This window comes from Salmo salar, chromosome 16 (genome assembly GCF_965601325.2).
Source record: "Salmo salar chromosome 16, fSalSal1, whole genome shotgun sequence".
In the NCBI taxonomy this organism is placed as follows: domain Eukaryota; kingdom Metazoa; phylum Chordata; class Actinopteri; order Salmoniformes; family Salmonidae; genus Salmo; species Salmo salar.
In genome coordinates this window covers 92719770-92737690 of record NC_138306.1, presented here as the reverse complement: position 1 = coordinate 92737690, position 17921 = coordinate 92719770, and the positions used below count along the sequence as shown (strand labels likewise).

Genomic DNA, 17921 nt, shown 5'->3' with positions numbered 1-17921 from the left:
ACTGCTACCTTCAATTATTACTGTCAAACTAATCAAGCTGTCAAAACGCTGCTCTTTTTTTCCTACTTTACTAAACGAGGTCATTTCCAATTTGCGGAGTGCTTCCCTCATCGATCCAGCCACTACATGTTTATAATAAACCACGTCAATTTGCTTTGACTTCCCTTAATGAAGTAAGACTGATGGGGGGGGTTGCATGGTCGACTCTGACTCCAGTAACCACCGCTGTGTGTGTGTGTGTGTGTGTGTGTGTGTACACTGTTTACCCGGGGGGGTTAAGGAAGGAAGGAAGGAAGGAAGGAAGGAAGGAAGGTAGGGAAGGTCGCAAAAAATGTACATTTTGTAGTTTGACCGACTATAATGTGCGCCATCTGGTGCTTCCTGCTGAAGCGTTCGGAACAGGAAACGCAGGTCGACTGCTAAATAACCCATTACTTCTCAGGGAGGAATCGACTCAGCGCAGTAGAAGCCAGGGGGAAGGTTAGAGAAAGGTTGTGGTCGGTGTTGAAGGTGTTTCTGGTGCAGAGTGGACAACAAAATATCAGCATCCCAAATGGTACCCTATGCACTTCTTTCCACCAGGGTTCTCATCAAAAGTAGTTGACTGTAGGGAATAGGGTGCCATTTGGTGCAGAGCATCAGTGTTTACTGTGCTCTGGGGGGGCGGAGTCTGTGTTTCCTGTGCTCTGGGGGGGCGGAGTCTGTGTTTCCTGTGCTCTGGGGGGGCGGAGTCTGTGTTTTCCGTGCTCTGGGGGGGCGGAGTCTGTGTTTTCCGTGCTCTGGGGGGGCGGAGTCTGTGTTTCCCGTGCTCTGGGGGGGCGGAGTCTGTGTTTCCCGTGCTCTGGGGGGGCGGAGTCTGTGTTTCCCGTGCTCTGGGGGGGGCGGAGTCTGTGTTTCCCGTGCTCTGGGGGGGCGGAGTCTGTGTTTCCCGTGCTCTGGGGGCGGAGTCTGTGTTTCCCGTGCTCTGGGGGGCGGAGTCTCTGTTTCCCGTGCTCTGGGGGCGGAGTCTCTGTTTTCCCGTGCTCTGGGGGCGGAGTCTGTGTTTCCCGTGCTCTGGGGGCGGAGTCTGTGTTTCCCGTGCTCTGGGGGCGGAGTCTCTGTTTCCCGTGCTCTGGGGGCGGAGTCTCTGTTTCCCGTGCTCTGGGGGCGGAGTCTCTGTTTCCCGTGCTCTGGGGGCGGAGTCTCTGTTTCCCGTGCTCTGGGGGCGGAGTCTGTGTTTCCCATGCTCTGGGGGGGCGGAGTCTGTGTTTCCCATGCTCTGGGGGGGCGGAGTCTGTGTTTCCCATGCTCTGGGGGGGCGGAGTCTGTGTTTCCCGTGCTCTGGGGGGGCGGAGTCTGTGTTTCCCGTGCTCTGGGGGCGGAGTCTCTGTTTCCCGTGCTCTGGGGGCGGAGTCTGTGTTTCCCGTGCTCTGGGGGCGGAGTCTGTGTTTCCCGTGCTCTGGGGGCGGAGTCTGTGTTTCCCGTGCTCTGGGGGCGGAGTGGCCAACAACAACGCGTCCAAATGGTGGACAGTTGGGAGGAGTGCTGTCTGTCTGAGTCTGAAATGGCAGACTATTCCTTATATAGTGCAGTACTTTTGACCGGAGCCTACCATGGAGCCCTGGTCATTAGTAGTGCACTGTATATGTTTGTGTGTATATATAATTGTGTGTGTGTGTGTGTGTGTGTGTGTGTGTGTGTGTGTGTGTGTGTGTGTGTGTGTGTGTGTGTGTGTGTGTCTCAACGTCAACAGTGAAGAGGCGATGCTGGCCTTCTAGGCAGAGTTGCAAAGAAAAATCCATATCTCAGACGGGTCAATAAAAATAAAAGATTAAGATGGGTGAAAGAACACAGACTGGTCAGAGGAACTCTGCCTAGAAGGCCAGCATCCCGGAGTCTCCTCTTCACTGTTGAGACTGGACAGAGGAACTCTGTCTAGAAGGCCAGCATCCTGGAGTCTCCTCTTCACTGTTGAGACTGGACAGAGGAACTCTGTCTAGAAGGCCAGCATCCTGGAGTCACCTCTTCACTGTTGAGACTGGACAGAGGAACTCTGTCTAGAAGGCCAGCATCCCAGAGTCACCTCTTCACTGTTGAGACTGGACAGAGGAACTCTGCCTAGAAGGCCAGCATCCTGGAGTCTCCTCTTCACTGTTGAGACTGGTCAGAGGAACTCTGCCTAGAAGGCCAGCATCCTGGAGTCTCCTCTTCACTGTTGAGACTGGACAGAGGAACTCTGCCTAGAAGGCCAGCATCCCGGAGTCACCTCTTCACTGTTGACGTTGAGACTGGACAGAGGAACTCTGCCTAGAAGGCCAGCATCCTGGAGTCTTATCTTCACTGTTGACGTTGAGACTGGACAGAGGAACTCTGCCTAGAAGGCCAGCATCCCGGAGTCACCTCTTCACTGTTGAGACTGGACAGAGGAACTCTGCCTAGAAGGCCAGCATCCCGTAGTCGCCTCTTCACTGTTGAGACTGGACAGAGGAACTCTGCCTAGAAGGCCAGCATCCTGGAGTCAACTCTTCACTGTTGAGACTGGACAGAGGAACTCTGCCTAGAAGGCCAGCATCCTGGAGTCACCTCTTCACTGTTGAGACTGGACAGAGGAACTCTGTCTAGAAGGCCAGCATCCTGGAGTCTCCTCTTCACTGTTGACGTTGAGACTAGTGTTTTGCGGGTATTATTTAATGAAGCTGCCAGGTGAGGACTTGTGAGGCGTCTGTTTCTCAAACTAGACACTCTAATGTACTTGTCCTCTTGCTCAGTTGTGCTCCGGTGCCTCCCACTCCTCTTTCTATTCTGGTTAGATCCAGTTTGCGCTGTTCTGTGAAGGGAGTAGTTACACAGCGTTGTACGAGATCTTCAGTTTCTTGGCAATTTCTCGCATGGAATAGCCTTCATCGCTCAGAACAAGAATAGACTGACGAGTTTCAGAAGAAAGTGCTTTGTTTCTGGCCATTTTGAGCCTGTAATCGAACCCACAAATGCTGATGCTCCAGATACTCAACTAATCTAAAGAAGGCCAGTTTTATTGATTCTTTAATCAGCAGGACAGTTCTCAGCTGTGCTAACATAATTGCAAAAGGGTTTTCTAATGATCAATTAGCCTTTTCAAATTATAAACTTGGATTAGCTAACACAACGTGCCATTGGAACACAGGAGTGATGGTTGCTGATAATGGGCCTCTGTACTCCTATGTAGATAATCCATTAAAAATCTGCCGTTTCCAGCTACAATAGTCATTTACAACATTAACAATGTCTACACTGTATTTCTGATCAACTGGATGTTATTTTAATGGACAACATTTTTTATGCGTTTCTTTCAAAAACAAGGACATTTCTAAGTGACCCCGGACTTTTGAACGTGTGTGTGTGTGTATGTGTATGTGTGTGTGTGTGTGTGTGTGTGTGTGTGTGTGTGTGTGTGTGTGTGTGTGTGTGGAATAGGTATGGTGCCATTTTGGACGCAGTTGCTATATCAATTTTTTTGAAATGTTTATTTTTAATGATATGAACCCATTGATTCTTGAAGAATATAACATATAAATGTCTATTGAGCTTAGTTCAACCATTGATCCCCACTAAATGTATTGTGTAAATGATTTTAAACTGTATATAACTGCCTTAATGTTGCTGGACCCCAGGAAGAGAAGCTCATGGGGGGATCCTTATACAAACCCCCCCAATCAGAACCTAAAATACAAGCTTGTTTTACTCCAATGTTTGTAAACAAACAAAAAATATAGAAAAATAAACACTTTATAGGTCGTTATCTATAAAACGTCTCGATCATCCAACTGGGAATTTCAACTCGGGAACGTCGGCCTCTTTCGGGAACGTCGGCCTCTTTCGGGAACGTCGGCCTCTTTCGGGAACGCCGGCCTCTTTCGGGAACGCCGGCCTCTTTCGGGAACGCCGGCCTCTTTCGGGAACGCCGGCCTCTTTCGGGAACTCTGACTTACAGACCTGTAGAAAACTGACGTCATGATTTGACCTCGTATTTTTTCCAGAGTTCTTAGTTTTCTTGAAAGCACCGTTTTTTTAAAAGTCATGGTATACTTCGCCAGCTCATATTTATGTGAAGTTGGATTCCGCGTTGTCGTCTGCTTTTAAAACCAAATATCGGTACAGGTTAGAATGTGACAGCAGAGATGAGGTGAGCGTTGTCGACCACGCCCCCTGACGTGCGTCAAGCCACACCCATCTCATTAATGCTGGTGAGATCAGATACATTGTCAGACTAATTTGCATTTGACTGTTGTCATAGCCCCACATTAACAGTATGTGATGGTGAGTTGAGAAGACAATCAGAAATACTGTTAGAATGTTTTTCAATTGAATGCCATAGCCCCAAATGAAAAAAAAAGTAGACATGGGTTGTTAATTATGTAATTGTTTTCACATGGCTGGGGTCGTGAGGATTTTCAGATATCAAAATGGGGTTGTGGGCCAAAACACTTGGGGAACCCCTGGTCCACATCAAATAACTGCATGTTCAAGGTATCTGTCGTTCTGCCCCTGAACAAGGCAGTTAACCCGCTGTTCCCCGGGCGCCGAAGACGTGGATGTCGATTAAGGCAGCCCCCCACACCTCTCTGATTCAGAGGGGTTGGGGGTTAAATGAGGAAGACACATTTCAGTTGAACGCTTTCAGTTGTTACAACTGACTAGGTATCCCCCCCGTTTCCCCTGTCAGATATCATAATGGGGATGTAGGCCAAAACTGACTAGGTATCCCCCCCCCTTTCCCCTGTCAGATATCATAATGGGGATGTCGGCCAAAACTGCCTAGGTATCCCCCCCTTTCAACCTGTCAGATATCATAATGGGGATGTCGGCCAAAACTGCCTAGGTATCCCCCCCTTTCAACCTGTCAGATATCATAATGGGGATGTCGGCCAAAACTGACTAGGTATCCCCCCCCTTTCCCCTGTCAGATATCAGAATGGGGATGTAGGCCAAAACTGACTAGGTATCCCCCCCTTTCAACCTGTCAGATATCATAATGGGGATGTTGGCCAAAACTGACTAGGTATCCCCCCCTTTCAACCTGTCAGATATCATAATGGGGATGTCGGCCAAAACTGACTAGGTATCCCCCCCCTTTCAACCTGTCAGATATCAGAATGGGGATGTCGGCCAAAACACGTTGGGAATGACCTGACCTACAGCAAATAACTGCATGCTTTTCATGGCCACTAAACATACATTGATCATGTAATTTCAGATATGCGAGGGTAGCCTCACGATCTCTCAATATTGGCCACCATTAATTGGATATTTGAGTAATGTCAAATATAAAGGGAAGGAAACCTGACCAGTATGAGATGTTTTAGGTGTTGATATCACGGATGGATGGTCAGACATCCATAGGTTTGTCTAGAAATTTGAGAGTGGGGTTCCAATTCATATTCTTTCAACTGCTGATTGGCTCTCTTCAAGCCTCTCTATGATCTGATTGGCCCTCTCGTGTGGAATAGGAGAGTAACCAAGTTAATTTGGAATATTTCCAGGCGACTTTGAAAGCTGCCCAGTTGGACATTCTGTCTCGCCAGTAAGTTTAACTTTCTAATTATGGACCAACTTTGGGACCATGAAAAGCTTTGATGACGCTGTGTAGTATAGTTGACTACAAAAAGCTGTCAGAACTTGAAGCGAATGCTTACACATTTAGTTTCGCGTGATGGTTATTTACGTCTAGCGATTCTGAAAACACCCGTGTCGAGTCGATCGTTGACAAAAACGACATTGAATGCATAATTGCTGTCAGAACTTGCCTTGGGTCTTTTTAGTGGTTCTGAAGTACGCCCTGCTTGGGCGGAGCTACGGTAAGCTTCCCAAACAGCACCCTATTCTGTTCAAAAGTAGTGCACTATGTAGGGGAGTCGGGTGCCGTTGAGGACACGTCCACTCCGTTGTGCTGCAGTGTGTCTTTTGCAAATTGTCAGGTTGTGGGTATTCTGAAGCAGAGTTAGGAATTACTCCTTCCCTTTTTTAGGTTCAATAATTATGCATCCAATTATCCTGTCATATGTATATATGCGCATATTTCTTCCTCAACTCGCTGGGCTAATCGTTGAATTGATCTGAGGGAGAGAAATATTACATTTGGGTACTCTGCTGCTTCTCTTGCCTGGCTGGCAGACACAGTTTTATCTATCTATCCCTCCCCACTCCTTTCCTCTCTTTCTCTCTCTCTCTCTCTCTCTCTCTCTCTTTAGTTTGTGAGAGGTAGTTTGTTTCCAAATGGGAAAGTTGTAAAATGTTAATCCTAGAAACTCATTAGCTCTCTGCGCTGACAGGTTGACATGTTTTATGCTCTGTCTTGTGGATGTTATGGTAATTATAGGCCTGATGTATTGACTGATGCTTCTGGTTCCTCCAGCGTAGCTGTGCTCCTCTGCTGTAGCGCTGGGTGACCATAGTAACCTTTTTCCTTGTCAATATTTTCATGCACAGATGGAAATTGTTGATTGGTTTCAGTCTTTTGTTTGTGTTTTTTTTTTACCACGTCCATGGTCCTCTTTAAAAAACCCACCTCCGTCTGGAATTGGATAGGACGTCCTCGTCTCTGCATGCGTGGGCCTGTCTGAGTCTCATGCCAGACGGCACTCAAACTGAGATGAAGTGAAACTGAAGAACCAGGGGTTAAATCAAACAGGATTTAACAGTGGAATAGAGTTTTGTATACCAGTTAGTTTGCTTATGTTCTTTCTGTACCAGAACCCATTCCCCTTGCCTCAATTAAGTGCATTGTATTTTGAGTAAAAGCCAAGGGGCTGAACATTGGAACAATAGGATTAGTCTTTTTAGATTGCTTGATTTTTGTATACAGCACACCAGAGCCTTACTTTACAGAGGCTAGGTTTCTGTAGCACACTAGCATAGTCTGAGCCCTTAGCACAGTCCTGACAATAAGGAGTTTGAATTCCGTCTGTGTTCTCTTTCCCCACGAGGAGAATATGAGTCTAGCGTTTACACTCTGCAGGCCCGGTGAGAAATCAGGGTTTAACCTAGCGGAGAATGTCCTCTATACTCACAGGCTCACAGCAGCCAGGTAATGGAGCTCCACATTTCCATGTCCTATTAATCTTACTGGCGGGCCCAAACTGGGTTCAAGATGAATCCTCTGGAGCCTGGTGGATGTTTCTCTCATTTTTACTTTTACTATTTTTCTCTTAACAGCTTTATGTCAACTTTTTTTTTTTTCTAATGCTTTTTGTAAACAACTTGGTCCTCCTAATTACAGGTGTTCCCCAGGGCTCGGTTCTAGGCCCTCCTGTTCTCTCTCTGGTGTTCCCCAGGGCTCGGTTCTAGGCCCTCCTGTTCTCTCTCTGGTGTTCCCCAGGGCTCGGTTCTAGGCCCTCCTGTTCTCTCTCTGGTGTTCCCCAGGGCTCGGTTCTAGGCCCTCCTGTTCTCTCTCTGGTGTTCCCCAGGGCTCGGTTCTAGGCCCTCCTGTTCTCTCTCTGGTGTTCCCCAGGGCTCGGTTCTAGGCCCTCCTGTTCTCTCTCTGGTGTTCCCCAGGGCTCGGTTCTAGGCCCTCCTGTTCTCTCTCTGGTGTTCCCCAGGGCTCGGTTCTAGGCCCTCCTGTTCTCTCTCTGGTGTTCCCCAGGGCCCGGTTCTAGGCCCTCCTGTTCTCTCTCTGGTGTTCCCCAGGGCTCGGTTCTAGGCCCTCCTGTTCTCTCTCTGGTGTTCCCCAGGGCTCGGTTCTAGGCCCTCCTGTTCTCTCTCTGGTGTTCCCCAGGGCTCGGTTCTAGGCCCTCCTGTTCTCTCTCTGGTGTTCCCCAGGGCTCGGTTCTAGGCCCTCCTGTTCTCTCTCTGGTGTTCCCCAGGGCCCGGTTCTAGGCCCTCCTGTTCTCTCTCTGGTGTTCCCCAGGGCTCGGTTCTAGGCCCTCCTGTTCTCTCTCTGGTGTTCCCCAGGGCCCGGTTCTAGGCCCTCCTGTTCTCTCTCTGGTGTTCCCCAGGGCTCGGTTCTAGGCTCTCTCTTCCTCTCTCTGTAAACTCACTCGCTTGGTTCTGTCATATGATATCCTCACATGGTCTCTATGACTCCTCTACCTGAGGAGTGACATCATATTAACTCAGCACCGTGCTGATAATGACCTGAGGAGTGACATCATATTAACTCAGCACCGTGCTGATAATGACATCATATTAACATTTAAGTCATTTAGCAGACGCTCTTATCCAGAGCGACTTACAAATTGGTGCATTCACCTTATAATATCCAGTGGAACAACCACTTACAATAGTGCATCTAAATCTTTTAAGGGGGGGGGGGGGGGGGGGGGTTAGAATGATTACTTTATCCTATCCTAGGTATTCCTTGAAGAGGTGGGGTTTCAGGTGTCTCCGGAAGGTGGTGATTGACTCCGCTGTCCTGGCGTCGTGAGGGAGCTTGTTCCACCATTGGGGTGCCAGAGCAGCGAACAGTTTTGACTGGGCTGAGCGGGAACTGTGCTTCCTCAGAGGTAGGGAGGCGAGCAAGCCAGAGGTGGATGAACGGAGTGCCCTTGTTTGGGTGTAGGGCCTGATCAGAGCCTGAAGGTACGGAGGTGCCGTTCCCCTCACAGCTCCATAGGCAAGCACCATGGTCTTGTAGCGGATGCGAGCTTAACTCAGCAACATGCTGATAATGACCTGAGGAGTGACATCATATTAACTCAGCAACATGCTGATAATGACCTGAGGAGTGACATCATATTAACTCAGCACCGTGCTGATAATGACATCATATTAACTCAGCACCGTGCTGATAATGACCTGAGGAGTGATATCATATTAACTCAGCACCGTGCTGATAATGACCTGAGGAGTGACATCATATTAACTCAGCACTGTGCTGATAATGACCTGAGGAGTGACATCATATTAACTCAGCACCGTGCTGATAATGACCTGAGGAGTGACATCATATTAACTCAGCACCGTGCTGATAATGACCTGAGGAGTGACATCATATTAACTCAGCACCGTGCTGATAATGACCTGAGGAGTGACATCATATTAACTCAGCACCGTGCTGATAATGACCTGAGGAGTGACATCATATTAACTCAGCAACGTGCTGATAATGACCTGAGGAGTGACATCATATTAACTCAGCACCGTGCTGATAATGACCTGAGGAGTGACATCATATTAACTCAGCACCGTGCTGATAATGACCTGAGGAGTGACATCATATTAACTCAGCACCGTGCTGATAATGACCTGAGGAGTGACATCATATTAACTCAGCACCGTGCTGATAATGACCTGAGGAGTGACATCATATTAACTCAGCAACGTGCTGATAATGACCTGAGGAGTGACATCATATTAACTCAGCACCGTGCTGATAATGACCTGAGGAGTGACATCATATTAACTCAGCAACATGCTGATAATGACCTGAGGAGTGACATCATATTAACTCAGCAACATGCTGATAATGACCTGAGGAGTGACATCATATTAACTCAGCACCGTGGTGATAGTGACATCATATTAACTCAGCACCGTGCTGATAATGACCTGAGGAGTGACATCATATTAACTCAGCACCGTGGTGATAGTGACATCATATTAACTCAGCACCGTGGTGATAGTGACATCATATTAACTCAGCACCGTGGTGATAGTGACATCATATTAACTCAGCACCGTGGTGATAGTGACATCATATTAACTCAGCACCGTGGTGATAGTGACATCATATTAACTCAGCACCGTGGTGATAGTGACATCATATTAACTCAGCACCGTGCTGATAATGACCTGAGGAGTGACATCATATTAACTCAGCACCGTGGTGATAGTGACATCATATTAACTCAGCACCGTGCTGATAATGACCTGAGGAGTGACATCATATTAACTCAGCACCGTGGTGATAGTGACATCATATTAACTCAGCACCGTGCTGATAGTGACATCATATTAACTCAGCACCGTGGTGATAGTGACATCATATTAACTCAGCACCGTGGTGATAGTGACATCATATTAACTCAGCACCGTGGTGATAGTGACATCATATTAACTCAGCACCGTGCTGATAGTGACATCATATTAACTCAGCACCGTGGTGATAGTGACATCATATTAACTCAGCACCGTGGTGATAGTGACATCATATTAACTCAGCACCGTGGTGATAGTGACATCATATTAACTCAGCACCGTGGTGATAGTGACATCATATTAACTCAGCACCGTGGTGATAGTGACATCATATTAACTCAGCACCGTGGTGATAGTGACATCATATTAACTCAGCACCGTGGTGATAGTGACATCATATTAACTCAGCACCGTGGTGATAGTGACATCATATTAACTCAGCACCGTGGTGATAGTGACATCATATTAACTCAGCACCGTGGTGATAGTGACATCATATTAACTCAGCACCGTGGTGATAGTGACATCATATTAACTCAGCACCGTGGTGATAGTGACATCATATTAACTCAGCACCGTGGTGATAGTGACATCATATTAACTCAGCACCGTGGTGATAGTGACATCATATTAACTCAGCACCGTGGTGATAGTGACATCATATTAACTCAGCACCGTGGTGATAGTGACATCATATTAACTCAGCACCGTGGTGATAGTGACATCATATTAACTCAGCACCGTGGTGATAGTGACATCATATTAACTCAGCACCGTGGTGATAGTGACATCATATTAACTCAGCACCGTGGTGATAGTGACATCATATTAACTCAGCACCGTGGTGATAGTGACATCATATTAACTCAGCACCGTGGTGATAGTGACATCATATTAACTCAGCACCGTGGTGATAGTGACATCATATTAACTCAGCACCGTGGTGATAGTGACATCATATTAACTCAGCACCGTGGTGATAGTGACATCATATTAACTCAGCACCGTGGTGATAGTGACATCATATTAACTCAGCACCGTGGTGATAGTGACATCATATTAACTCAGCACCGTGGTGATAGTGACATCATATTAACTCAGCACCGTGGTGATAGTGACATCATATTAACTCAGCACCGTGGTGATAGTGACATCATATTAACTCAGCACCGTGGTGATAGTGACATCATATTAACTCAGCACCGTGGTGATAGTGACATCATATTAACTCAGCACCGTGGTGATAGTGACATCATATTAACTCAGCACCGTGGTGATAGTGACATCATATTAACTCAGCACCGTGGTGATAGTGACATCATATTAACTCAGCACCGTGGTGATAGTGACATCATATTAACTCAGCACCGTGCTGATAGTGACATCATATTAACTCAGCACCGTGGTGATAGTGACATCATATTAACTCAGCACCGTGGTGATAGTGACATCATATTAACTCAGCACCGTGCTGATAGTGACATCATATTAACTCAGCACCGTGCTGATAGTGACATCATATTAACTCAGCACCGTGGTGATAGTGACATCATATTAACTCAGCACCGTGGTGATAGTGACATCATATTAACTCAGCACCGTGGTGATAGTGACATCATATTAACTCAGCACCGTGGTGATAGTGACATCATATTAACTCAGCACCGTGGTGATAGTGACATCATATTAACTCAGCACCGTGGTGATAGTGACATCATATTAACTCAGCACCGTGGTGATAGTGACATCATATTAACTCAGCACCGTGGTGATAGTGACATCATATTAACTCAGCACCGTGCTGATAGTGACATCATATTAACTCAGCACCGTGGTGATAGTGACATCATATTAACTCAGCACCGTGGTGATAGTGACATCATATTAACTCAGCACCGTGCTGATAGTGACATCATATTAACTCAGCACCGTGGTGATAGTGACATCATATTAACTCAGCACCGTGGTGATAGTGACATCATATTAACTCAGCACCGTGGTGATAGTGACATCATATTAACTCAGCACCGTGGTGATAGTGACATCATATTAACTCAGCACCGTGGTGATAGTGACATCATATTAACTCAGCACCGTGGTGATAGTGACATCATATTAACTCAGCACCGTGGTGATAGTGACATCATATTAACTCAGCACCGTGGTGATAGTGACATCATATTAACTCAGCACCGTGGTGATAGTGACATCATATTAACTCAGCACCGTGGTGATAGTGACATCATATTAACTCAGCACCGTGGTGATAGTGACATCATATTAACTCAGCACCGTGGTGATAGTGACATCATATTAACTCAGCACCGTGGTGATAGTGACATCATATTAACTCAGCACCGTGGTGATAGTGACATCATATTAACTCAGCACCGTGGTGATGGTGACATCATATTAACTCAGCAACATGCTGATAGTGACATCATATTAACTCAGCACCGTGGTGATAGTGACATCATATTAACTCAGCAACATGCTGATAATGACCTGAGGAGTGACATCATATTAACTCAGCACCGTGGTGATAGTGACATCATATTAACTCAGCACCGTGGTGATAGTGACATCATATTAACTCAGCAACATGCTGATAATGACCTGAGGAGTGACATCATATTAACTCAGCACCGTGGTGATAGTGACATCATATTAACTCAGCACCGTGGTGATAGTGACATCATATTAACTCAGCACCGTGGTGATAGTGACATCATATTAACTCAGCACCGTGGTGATAGTGACATCATATTAACTCAGCAACATGCTGATAATGACCTGAGGAGTGACATCATATTAACTCAGCACCGTGGTGATAGTGACATCATATTAACTCAGCAACATGCTGATAATGACCTGAGGAGTGACATCATATTAACTCAGCACCGTGGTGATAGTGACATCATATTAACTCAGCAACATGCTGATAATGACCTGAGGAGTGACATCATATTAACTCAGCACCGTGGTGATAGTGACATCATATTAACTCAGCACCGTGGTGATAGTGACATCATATTAACTCAGCACCGTGGTGATAGTGACATCATATTAACTCAGCACCGTGGTGATAGTGACATCATATTAACTCAGCACCGTGGTGATAGTGACATCATATTAACTCAGCAACATGCTGTCTTTTTAACGGTTGTCGTCACCTTGATTTTGTTGGTCTGAAAACTGAAATGAATTCGCTACATTTTTGATTAATTTATTGACTTGAGTTTTCTTTCATTTTGATTTGATTTGCTCTAAAAACTGAAATGATATGCACTTTTAACTTCTTGATTGATTATCTTGAATTTAGATAATTTATTTTGTATTTCGTTTTTTTTCTTCAGTGTATATAATTGTTTCATATCCTGATATTTGTTTATTTTTCTTCCCCCCCACCTCTAGCATTTACATGTTAAAAACATTAAGGATGATGTGGTAAGACTACTACTTATTTCTCTCTTTCAGAATTCAGTCTCGTCTCCTGTTTGCCTCTCTCTCTTCCCACTCTGTCACCTTGTCTATTGTACATAACCCTCATTCTTTTCCTTCTCTTTCTTTACTAATGGCATGTTTGTTCAGTTTCCAGACTACAGTAGTGATGCTCCCATAACAGACTAACATCGGAGGCTCTCCTGTCTGCGTCTCTCCCTGCCTGTCTGCGTCTCTCCCTGCCTGTCTGCGTCTCTCCCTGCCTGTCTGCGTCTCTCCCTGCCTGCCCGCCTGCCTGCGTCTCTCCCCGCCTGTCTGCGTCTCTCCCCACCTGTCTGCGTCTCTCCCCGCCTGTCTGCGTCTCTCCCCGCCTGTCTGCGTCTCTCCCCGCCTGCCTGCGTCTCTCCCCGCCTGCCTGCGTCTCTCCCCGCCTGCCTGCGTCTCTCCCCGCCTGCCTGCGTCTCTCTCCCTGCCCGCCTGCGTCTCTCCCTGCCCGTCTGCGTCTCTCCCTGCCTGCCTGTCTGCGTCTCTCCCTGCCTGCCTGCCTGCGTCTCTCCCCGCCTTCCTGCGTCTCTCCCTGCCTGTCTGCGTCTCTCCCTGCCTGTCTGCGTCTCTCCCCGCCTGTCTGCGTCTCTCCCCGCCCGCCTGCGTCTCTCCCGCCTGCCTGAGTCTCTCCCCGCCTGTCTACGTCTCTCCCCGCCTGTCTGCGTCTCTCCCCGCCTGTCTGCGTCTCTCCCGCCTGTCTGCGTCTCTCCCGCCTGCCTGCGTCTCTCCCGCCTGTCTGCGTCTCTCCCGCCTGCCTGCGTCTCTCCCGCCTGTCTGCGTCTCTCCCGCCTGTCTGCGTCTCTCCCGCCTGTCTGCGTCTCTCCCGCCTGCCTGCGTCTCTCCCGCCTGCCTGCGTCTCTCCCTGCCCGCCTGCGTCTCTCCCGCCTGCCTGCTTCTCTCCCTGTCTGTTTGAATGAGCCCTGACTGCTATGTTATTTCCATTGACAAGCGTCTAACAGAGTGCATGTGGTGTCAGTCAGGGTTTGTGATATGCAGATCAGTTTGAGTGTGAAGCCTGTCATTGGAGTGGACCCTTCCCATGTCATGTCCTGTTCTGCTGGAGGGGAAGCATGACTTATAGAATTAGGTGGTCGGCGGTCGCAGTGCTGAGCGGTGGTTTATGAGTTCAAATGGCACCCTATTCCCTATGTAGTGCCCTACTTTTGACCCTAGGCTCATAGTAAGGCTCTGGTGAAAAGTAGTGCACTACAGTATTCAGGTAATAGGGAGCCATTTGGGAAGCACCTGAGGAAAGCTAAATGATTGTACATGAACTGCTGTTATTGACAGTGAAGACCATTTAAAACCATACAGATCTCAATTCCCCGTGTTGCCTAATAGAATTTGTTGAGGACAGATTCAACATTTTGTCTGAATGTTCTGCTTCTAGCCTGGCTCTCTGTCAGACCCTCACCCCTGTTAGGTCTGTAATGTTCCACGGGACTGCTATTTAATAGCGTCTTGACCGTAGATGCATGTATTGTTGATCCGTAGTACCCAACAACGTCTTTCTGCACAACACAATGCAGCAGGTGGTGCTTAGCCAGCCCTATCCAATCCACTGACAGTCCACTGGCTGCGACGACGCCATCATGGCCGGCCTTGCAATGCTACTGGAATTTAAATTAGCAACAGTTTCCACACACACCATATCTCCCTCCCTCCCTCCCTCCCTCCCTCCCTCCCTCCCTCCCTCCCTCCCTCCCTCCCTTCCGCTCCCTCCCTCCCTCCCTCCCTCCATTTAGTTTTTTCCCTCCCTCCCTCCCTCCCTCCCTCCCTCCCTCCCTCCCTCCCTCCCTCCCTCCCTCCCTCCCTCCCTCCCTCCCTCCCTCCCTCCCTCCCTCCCTCCCTCCCTCCCTCCCTCCCTCCCTCCCTCCCTCCCTCCCTCCATTTAGTTTTTCCCTCCCTCCCTCCCTCCCTCCCTCCCTCCCTCCCTCCCTCCCTCCCTCCCTCCCTCCCTCCCTCCTGCTTCTCTTATTAGACCCTCTTTCATAAAGAATGTTCCATCTCAATTTGTTTGCCTCTGTCCTTCTCCCTGCCCCTCCTCTTTCCCTCCTTCCCTTCCTCAATAACAATGTTTCAACCAAGCGAAATGCTTTGATTTCTCTCCTCCCCTCTCCTAAAACCCTCTTGCTCTAAACATTTATTTTTTTCAAATCCGTGTAATTTCCTGTCCTCTTTGCAATTCTTTCCATCTTTTATCCTATCTTGTGAATCGATTGGCGTGACGACGATCTGTGTCTGTTTGTGCCGAGGGGGGGAAACCGAATCGTCTAATCAGAGGCAGTGATCTCGGCATGTTTCCTGCAGAGCGAACAACGCTGCTAAACCCCAGCTCAAACACTAGCGCTTGATTCCAAACAAACACAACACACACTGACGATGAACAGGAGGATAAAGAGAACAGACTGTTAATAATGGAGGCATTTTGTACAGTCAATAGAGATGCTTGACTCCAAACACACACACACACTGACGATAAACAGGATGATAAACAGAACGAGAACAGAGACTGTTAATAGTGGAGGTCTTTTGTACAGTCAATAGAGATGCTTGACTCCAAACAAACACACACTGAGGATGAACAGAAACAGAACAGAGACTGTTAATAGTGGAGGTCTTTTGTACAGTCAATAGAGATGCTGATGATGGACAGAGAGAAGAGGGAAAAACACATTCTAAAGTGTTAAATCCTGTCAGCCATCCACACTTACTGTTATAGTGTGTTATTATGGGGGTCACTAAGTGTTATAGTGTGTTATTATGGGGGTCACTAAGTGTTATAGTGTGTTATTATGGGGGTCACTAAGTGTTATAGTGTGTTATTATGGGGGTCACTAAGTGTTATAGTGTGTTATTATGGGGGTCACTAAGGGTTATAGTGTGTTATTATGGGGGTCACTAAGGGTTATAGTGTGTTATTATGGGGGTCACTAAGTGTTATAGTGTGTTATTATGGGGGTCACTAAGGGTTATAGTGTGTTATTATGGGGGTCACTAAGTGTTACAGTGTGTTATTATGGGGGTCACTAAGGGTTATAGTGTGTTATTATGGGGGTCACTAAGTGTTACAGTGTGTTATTATGGGGGTCACTTAGTGTTATAGTGTGTTATTATGGGGGTCACTAAGGGTTATAGTGTGTTATTATGGGGGTCACTAAGGGTTACAGTGTGTTATTATGGGGGTCACTAAGTGTTGTAGTGTGTTATTATGGGGGTCACTAAGTGTTACAGTGTGTTATTATGGGGGTCACTAAGTGTTATAGTGTGTTATTATGGGGGTCACTTAGTGTTACAGTGTGTTATTATGGGGGTCACTAAGTGTTATAGTGTGTTATTATGGGGGTCACTAAGTGTTATAGTGTGTTATTATGGGGGTCACTAAGTGTTATAGTGTGTTATTATGGGGGTCACTAAGTGTTATAGTGTGTTATTATGGGGGTCACTAAGTGTTACAGTGTGTTATTATGGGGGTCACTAAGTGTTATAGTGTGTTATTATGGGGGTCACTAAGGGTTATAGTGTGTTATTATGGGGGTCACTAAGTGTTATAGTGTGTTATTATGGGGGTCACTAAGTGTTATAGTGTGTTATTATGGGGGTCACTAAGTGTTATAGTGTGTTATTATGGGGGTCACTAAGTGTTATAGTGTATTATACTGTCTGTATAGGATACACTGGTTTGGGGGTTATGGCTGCTGTCTGTCTTGTAGTGTAGGGTATTTGAGTGACACACACACACACACACACACACACACACACACACACACACACACACACACACACACAACACACCCAGGGCACAGGGCACAGCGTTGAGTGCTCTCTAGCGGAGACAGACGAGGTGAATGATAGTGGTGGGCTTTAGGGTTGTTGTACTTGGTACCACTGATGTACATTAGCCAGACTTCAGAGGGAGTTGGATGATGTCTGTCTGTCTGTCTGTGTGTCTGGTGGAGGAGGGGGCTGGTGGAGGGGGGTGGTTAAGTTTGGGCGTCCACCAGCCACTGTTAGTTTCCCACCCTGATCTCAGTCTCTGCTCCTCTCTGGCTGCAGCAACAGTGATAAAACAAACATCTGTTTAATGTAATAATCCTGTTGGATAAATCATGATTTACATCTCAGATGTTTCCCTCTTGTTTCTCCTCCAGCAGTAACCAGAATGAATCTAGTCTGCCTGTACAGTCAGTCTGGTTGTTGCTCCTCCTCCAGCAGTAACCAGAATGAATCTAGTCTGCCTGTACAGTCAGTCTGGTTGTTGTTCCTCCTCCAGCAGTAACCAGAATGAATCTAGTCTGCCTGTACAGTCAGTCTGGTTGTTGCTCCTCCTCCAGCAGTAACCAGAATGAATCTAGTCTGCCTGTACAGTCAGTCTGGTTGTTGCTCCTCCTCCAGCAGTAACCAGAATGAATCTAGTCTGCCTGTACAGTCAGTCTGGTTGTTGCTCCTCCTCCAGCAGTAACCAGAATGAATCTAGTCTGCCTGTACAGTCAGTCTGGTTGTTGTTCCTCCTCCAGCAGTAACCAGAATGAATCTAGTCTGCCTGTACAGTCAGTCTGGTTGTT

General features: G+C 47.1%; 1 protein-coding gene across 1 annotated transcript in view; it reads left to right on the top strand.

The window, feature by feature from the left end:
- LOC106574944 (protein diaphanous homolog 3) overlaps positions 1-17921 on the top strand; it is a 676792-nt gene that overhangs the window by 42123 nt on the left and 616748 nt on the right. The window contains exon 2 of the mRNA XM_082963180.1: positions 13285-13317. Within this exon, the coding sequence (XP_082819306.1) occupies positions 13285-13317 (33 nt within the window). The remainder of the gene's footprint in view (positions 1-13284; positions 13318-17921) is intronic.